This window comes from Macrobrachium rosenbergii, chromosome 50 (genome assembly GCF_040412425.1).
Source record: "Macrobrachium rosenbergii isolate ZJJX-2024 chromosome 50, ASM4041242v1, whole genome shotgun sequence".
NCBI lineage: Eukaryota > Metazoa > Arthropoda > Malacostraca > Decapoda > Palaemonidae > Macrobrachium > Macrobrachium rosenbergii.
Genome location: NC_089790.1, coordinates 21702654 through 21710853, shown reverse-complemented (window position 1 = coordinate 21710853; position 8200 = coordinate 21702654). Strand labels below are relative to the sequence as shown.

At 33.1% G+C, this 8200-nt stretch overlaps 1 protein-coding gene across 4 annotated transcripts in view; it reads right to left on the bottom strand.

Moving 5' to 3' along the window:
- Nucleotides 1-3239: 3239 nt before the first annotated feature.
- LOC136832742 (unextended protein-like) overlaps nucleotides 3240-8200 on the bottom strand; it is a 231350-nt gene continuing 226389 nt past the window's right edge. For all 4 annotated transcript variants that reach the window (XR_010851300.1, XR_010851299.1, XM_067094262.1 and 1 more), the window contains one exon: nucleotides 3240-5773. Coding sequence is in view for 1 of the 4 variants with exons in the window: in XM_067094260.1 (XP_066950361.1) it covers nucleotides 5330-5773 (444 nt within the window). In the remaining 3 variants the exon portion in view is untranslated. The remainder of the gene's footprint in view (nucleotides 5774-8200) is intronic.

The following is an 8200-nucleotide window of genomic DNA, read 5'->3' as shown; positions in this document are numbered from 1 at the left end:
CAGTTTGAACTGATGAGAAACAAAATCTGGTCTCCGTTCACTTGTATACTGCATGAAAAATGTAGCTTCCATGAGTACTGTATTTGCCGGCGTATTAGACGTACTTTTTTCATTTTTTAAATGTATAAAAAAACCGACTGGCATCCAGTGCAGCTGTATTATGGATGGGAGACCAAGTGCCTTAGGGTAGGTTAAGCCTAGCCTACAGCTAGCATATTGGGCAGGCACAAAAATTGTTGCTAGCAATAACGCACTGAAAAACATGCCTAATTGTTAAAGTAAATTGTTTCTAACTTACCAAAAAATTGCTGGAGATATGTCAGCAGTCAGCCTATGAGGGAAGCTCACATCATCTCACTGTACCTCCTTCCCAAGTACACACAACCACACCTGATGTCTCACATTATATAAGAGCCGTTTTACCTTTAGGAAACATTTACTTATTCTAAATAAAAAAAAAACAGCATCGCCCTGGTGGCCTGTCGTGGTAGCACATGTATAAACAACTATACAGCAGGTCTGAGAGAAGTCAAGAGTTTGGGTACGGTTTCCTAAAAATTAATGTTGTTTATTTATGGTAATTTTCATACAGTCCAAACCCATGGCTGAAAAACAAAAAAAGCCATTGCTATAACCTTCTGACATGTTTTGGACAATGTAAAGATTTCGTAAACTCTTGTATGCCACACCAAACAAATAGCAATTTGATGTTGTAATACACTGTTTAAGCTTTTTTGGGGTTTAGTTATGCATTCTGGTAACATACAAATAATCCAAACACCATAACTAATAAAAAGGTTAGGAATAATCTGAACTAACTTGTCTATTTTATTTTAGTGAAAATAAACATTTGTAGTGATTATTATATACATTTAACTGTAGAGCTGTTTTTATTAATCTTCACGGCTGGGTTGGAGCATAATTTATATTCCCCAGAGGAACCTTAACATATGAGACAGGATTTAACACTTGGCATCACCAGAACACACCCTCTCACACAAGCAAGAGTGCTGTACACTTTTTATTATAAGTTATGAAATTTATGTTATAAATTAAATGAAATATCTTATAGCTATGATGTCTTTCAAGGCATAATGGACAGACTACCAAGGGTAAATATTATTCGAACACGCAAAATGTAATTTTTATAAAAAATATATATGTGCATACATATAACGTACATATCTGCAAAACATATCACTTGAAAGTACAATCACTGGAATACCTGAAGTAAACATTTTCTTAAATTTTCAAAAGAAAGTAGATTGTAGATATTAAAAAGAAAATACCTATCAACTTTATTCTTCAAGGCTGCTATAATCTTTGCAATTCTATTTCTATTAATTGAGTTTTTCACCAGTGCGCAAGAATAATAGGTACATTTGTTTAGTCTGCTGTAATTTACTATAAAATGACTTAATTAATGAGAAATCCATTTTGTTGACTTTGTTACAAAGTTTCATCAAATTATTTTATGATAATAAAAGTTATTCAAAACATTGGGCAAATTATGGTAATAAAGTTATTCATGACATTTGGCAAACAGGAATAGACTTTAAATGACAACTTACATCATTCAACAGGCAAAATGAGAACAAAAGATGCATACTGGAATAGAAATCCATGTTATTTTGTACATTTTAATTCCATGAAATTACTTGAAGTGAACAAAATGGAACAAACTTACTGCAAGCTTAAGACAAAAGAATATTGATAATATTTACCTTTGATTAACTGCAATTTTCTTTAATGTTCATAACACTTTTGTTACATGTGCAACATCACAATACGTCCTAAAGCACATAACACTTAAGCTCTAAAGTTGAATCACCAAGCCTTAGTATGTTAGACTTACTCCATAATGGAATTTCAAATAAATGCAATTCGAAATCTTGGATACTACAGTTCTGAATTCTTGATTGCTGTGTTCCTAGTCTATTCAGCTTCCAATACCCGTGTATGGTTTTATTTTGTGGTCTTGCTCAGTTCAATTAGGTTATGAACACAGAGCCAAGGAGAAGGCACAAGTACTCATAATGGACTACAATATATTTGTAACTTGCATTCAATTCAGCCAACAACACTTCAGAAACACTAAGTGTGAAACACATGAACATTTCATTTACTTGTTAACAGCATCACATTTAAATTGACAACTTCCAATACTGCAGAATAAAACACTTAAAATCCTTCATAGGTTTTCTATTTACATTTAATAACAAAGTCTTAACTAATGTTTAACTTGAGGCTCCAGTTTGTATCTTTTCCCATGATTTAACTGTTGAACAAAGTCCACAGAGATCTAATCTTCATAACAGAAAAAGCACACTATTTCACTACACTAGTCAAGAGGTAGAAAAACATTTTTGATTCACTTACTGAAAAACATAACAATTTACCACATTGAAGTGATTGTCAATTGAGAGATGACTTTTGTGAACACTTCTTTTTTGTACCTTCTCCTAACAATCGTTTAATATATATAGCAATACTTGAATCTTCTCTTAATTTACATTCATAAAGCTTTAAATTATAGAATATAATTCAAACAGAAAGGTAAGATTATGTACACCAATGTAACAATTACATGACAGTATATATACAACAATGGTGATCATAACCTGGCTGACCAAGACCATATCACAGCACTAAACTCCTACTACCTAGAAAGTCCCTCTTTTTTGTTTCTTTGCCACCACTCCACAATCATCAAAATGCAATCTTCTTGCACAGCAACTGTATCCAATGTCTTAAGTATCTGATGCACTGCATGAGCTCATCTGACTTCATATTCACCCAGGAACCCACCGTACAAACTACAGTACTAACAACAGCTAATGCTTGAACCCTTATTCCCTTTAATATATATATATTATTTTTTTACTGTGAGATAAAATCTTCCTATTCTGTAAATATCACAAATGTTCAGTTAACTTTATTTTCAGGAAACCTAGTATTAACCAATATAGTCTAAAAACTTCTAATATTTTATTTTTTCTCTATTAACCACAGCATAATGAGAACAAAATGAGAACTGACACGTCAGTTTGAGCTACGACCTTTTTCTCCTTGTGGTCTCTTACCCTAATTATCCTAGAGAACTTCTTTAGTAACATACCCATTAATTCTTGAAAATGAAAACAAACATTTTCTTGCTGAAAGGAAAACATTAACATCTGATACACAATTTATGAAAGCCAGGCAAGAGCAAAAGTGATGGCCATCTTTTAAGGTAACTGTTTGCTTTTTTTTTTTTTTTTTTTTTTTTTTTGACAAAATTTTTAAGACAACTGTACCATTTGAGTTCCCTAACAGCTTGATGTTAAGAACTAAAGAACAAGAATATTAATATCAGAATGTCCCAGTCATCATTATATTTATAAAATGTGGAGCTAGACAGCATGAAGGCAAGACACATCCAATTGCTTCTAACCTTGGCTCAAGGTTTTGTTTTTGAGGGGCAGTGATCTCTGCCAAGCAATCCACAATAGCAAAAATGGTAAATTTCACGAATAATGCAAAAACTGTTAAAAATACTGCTACAATATTATATAATTTCATTTTTTTGCAATTCACTCATTTAACTACATTAAATATTTTCATATGAACAACCTTCTATTATTGTTCTTCTAAACTACAGAATGTTTAAATGTAGAAGTTATAAAAGATGGAAAAAGGATATCCTAGTCATACATGTTGATAGATTACTATAAGCACAAAGTATAATTTGGACATAACTGGGAGTTGTAATAATGAGCCACAAAATTTCTTTAGAAATAAGTGTATGGACCTTATTTATATTGCATTTGAGAAAGTATCCTTTTCAAAACCAGAAAAAAATTTCAGCTGATGCAACCACAATAAATATGGAAAGAAAGTCATAATATTCAAAAACTAACTGCGTTTTAACAGTGTTCCTGCTTAAACACTCGATATAATTACTTTTTAGTATGTAAAAATGCTGTTAAAATTAAATTCCTGGCTAATTAAAGTAGAAAGCCGGTGTGACAGGAATACAACTGTATGCCATGCCTATGGAAAGTAAAAAATGATTAAGCTTTAAAAATGCATTAAGCATCAATCTCATAAAAATGTACTTAAGTCATTAAAAACAGTGTATTCTCCATCATGGAAAACAAAATCTATCAAGCTATTATAATGGAATAATGTAGATAAAAACTCTGAAACTCAAATTTGCTTGACTACAAAACTTCAATTTTTAACATATAGTTGGCACATATGAAACAATGAGAATGGAATTTGTCTTTTTACAGTTTTCCTGGATATAAAGATAGTGTTGCATTTAAGCAATGTGGAGTAAAACAGAGCTAATGCAGGGTCTGATGCATGAAAAAATATAATGAAAGTATATGAAATAGCCATTAGTTATGTAATAAAACTAGAACTGTAATGACATAGTGATTTTCCTTTATAAAAAGGAGAGCATATAGCACTACTGTAACTTTTAAGTAAAAATTCCATGTTCTAACTATAACTGCTTGAAAGGAAAGTTTTAGGATATTAGTTACCCATGACCAAGATTATATCTCTCTTCGCTGACACCATTATTATCAACAACATTATCCTATGAGTACCATATGCCTTGGATGAACTTGTAAGTCAAAAGTTTTATGCCATATTTGTTCCTAAACTGTACATTTTTAGAAAGCACTGCTTCATCTATCATCAAAGCAAAAGTAAAATTATATTAAGTGATCTCCCAAATAATTCCTACACACCTTAAATGACAAGGAAAAATGCATTCTAAATATACAGTATACAGTATATACTTTAGAGTTAAACAGTTGTCTATGGTTGATTACATGTTTGCATTAATTTCATCCAAAACTAAAAATTTCAACTAGACATTTTCAAAGTGAAAATCAGATAAAATCTCAAGTGTATATAATATCTCTTATCAGTAGAACTTTAAAACCAACTGTACTAGCATACGTTCAACCATGGGCAAACTAGTAAAGAAGTATTAAAAGTAATGTAGCAATCTTTAAATTTCCTCCACAATCACTGTACAGTAAACTTCAAACTTTATTGCTAAATTATTACTACAGTACTTATGTAGTGTATTAAAATGAAATAACATATTGAACTAATTAATTCCTAACAAACTTCACCTATCAGTAAAAGATTGCTGTCATCTATTTCTGTTATGTACAGGGGAGACTACAACGATCAACAGTCCCTTCTTCTGAAAGGTTACGCATTCTTTACATTCTTTACGATATCTACACAACCTAATATGCAGATCCCTACAATCTGCTGACTGAGTTAATGCCACAAGGACTATTACAAAAGACATGATTACCCTCTTTCAAGAAAAACTCTCTCCCCGACGGTGAACTAAAACCCCTTCATCGTCTAAATTACTTTGCTTATAATCAACACTGCTGTGACGGCCCATGTTGGTGATCACATCTGGGCTACCAATGACGTTTTGTTCACCGTTATCTTCAATTGAACTCTCACTTAAATTATTGGTTAGAGGATACCTAGCAGTTGAATTCTGATTGTCGCCGCGAGTCATTTCAACATTAACACTGCTCACTGATGAAGGAAACTCTTGCAGATTTGTGAAACTGTTGCTTGGCTTCATGCTTAGTTGGCTGTGGCTGCTAAGGGGAGTTCCTGGCACTGAGATGGAGTTCTTGATACTACTGTTGAAGGCAGGAGAAGGAGGATAGATGTGGTTGCTAAACTCCATGGAACTGACGCTATTAAACTGGATGGCTGATCCATTTGGCATTCCTGAAGTCTCCTATAAAAAAGATCTTAAAAATGAGTATTCATCACAAACAGATTCTTATGAAAGTGTTTCATAATTAATTTTCTTAATTCTATCTCAAAATATCAATACTTCACATTGTACTGTATTGTGATATCTCAAAATATAAATATTTTATACTGTACTGTATTTTGGTTTTCCAGTGCTGTATTAAAAATACTAAAACTGTTAGCTAAGTTTTCCATACTTCATAACTATACTGTATTCAGTAACCTGCCTGTAAAAATGATTATAAGTTGTCTCCCATCTCAAATGAAAACCTCTCAAAGGAATTTTACTGGATTATAAATCATTCCTGCATTGAGCAAACAACTGTTTCATACTCTAAATAAGGAGGCACTTCAAAAATCAAAGATTCAATTAAGTGGAACAGGAAAATATTTCCCACACAGTTATTTCTATCAAATCAAATCTGTCCAAAACATTACATCATCAGTATTTATTAATCTCATAAATTACCAAAATAGACGACGACACAATTTTTGAAAAGAAAAGTCTTGTAGAGACCAAAGATCTACAAATTATTTATAATCAACCCACATTCATGGTTTCCACAGAACATTACAATGCCTCTGAATTCAGAAGAAAGATGGCAGTCATTACTGCAATTTTTAGAAGCAATCAGTAAGTGCTGAACAGTATTCAGGTATCCACAATGAAGAGCTTTGTGTTCATCCTCTGGCCATTGCTACCATAAAATTATTTTTATCTACTCTAGAGGTCCACTTTTTTCATTTTTAATCCCAAAAATTGTATTACGTATATGAGATTAAGTGATTAGCATGTTTCCCCTTTGATTCAAATACAATTGGATACAGGTAATTATCAATTGCCAGTTATAGAACTATGGATTATCCTTCAAACTGGCATTCCCATGATACATTAATTGCAAATATTTCTTAAGTAAGTCTTTGTTGTTTACTCAAGAAAAGTACTAATGCTAATATCCTTTAGTTTTCTTTATACTTTAGTAAGTTTTGATATTGGGAAGTCTAGCTAATTAGCATAATTACATTCTATTCACTTCTCTGCTAACTGTGGGATTTACTCTTTCTTTCAAACAAAATTTTCCTAAACTTTTGAAATTCCTCCTAACAGTAATTGCTTATCTAATTTTCTGATGGATTAACAATCAAGATTTAGTATGGTAGTCTGTTATTAAGTAACTTTGCCTATTTCAGTTTTGTGATCCTTATGCTAATTAACGTTGTCATTGTTTTAATCAAAGCTTTGTCACCAGTTGGCCTGGTGTTGGATGAAATAGCAGGAGTTATTTAATGTGGTAGTCAGGTTAGACTAGCCAACATGAATGGTACATTAATTTAAGTCTATTTGTAATGCTTGGTAGGTAGACTATATATAATCTATATCTTCCTAAAGAAGTAAGGTCCTTCTTCTTGGTAAGTCTTGCAAGTTCTACTTCTCTAGTATAAAAGTAACCATATTTAATTGCACAGTAATTTAAAAATAAGATTTGTTCTCATGTATCCCTACCTAATGTTGTAGCCATAGTTAGTTCTTTACCATATATTTCAAACCTTTCTTTCATGCCCTTATACAAAATATGTTTTCCATAAGAAGTTTAATTTTCAGATTAAATCATCAACCTCAGTCTCTTGCTTATATGCAAGTGATCCTTCTTTTCACAGAGGCATAGGCTATGTTCTAGGAAATGCCATATGAGCCTTAATAACCGTGTACCTGCTGGTGCCACTCAGCCAGTTGCAGCCATTCCAGCAGTCCTCTATCTAAAAAAGAAAAGGGCTGAACTCTGACCACCAAATCACCACAGTTTGCTGAGTAGTTAGCTGAACTACAAGAAACACTAGTTGGAGCAAGGAGCATCATGATGCAACCAATTCCAGCGATGATTTTTGTGACCAAAGTAGCTGCAACCACTGTTTACATAAATATAGAAGATCTAGACCCAGACTAGAATAGTTGGAGTGTCAGGAGTGAGCATAACTGTAGACCTGACCATGGTTGCTAAGCATAGCATTGTAATGTAAGGCAAGGCATACTGATTATCCACATCATGACAAGAACACTGACTTCTTTAGGGGCCTTGACTAGGGCTGCACTGCTACCTTATAACCAGAAAACAGATTGGTACAGTACCATGAGAACTGGCTGAGGTATGAGGCATGACCTGACTGAGGGTGGCCAAGCCCATGCAAGCCCAAAGTTATGCATACACCACTCAGAAGCCTTCACCACTGCCATGTTGGAGGACATGCCAGTGACCAGAGAGATCAGTTCCCAAAAAATAGTTTGGATGTCAGAAAATGTGTCATTTCTGCATAAGCAGATTTCTAAGTACCTAGACATCAGACCTGTGCTTAGACCAGAACTGTGTGAATGTCAAGAGCTTCATCAGCAGAGAGGACCACCACTTGAGAC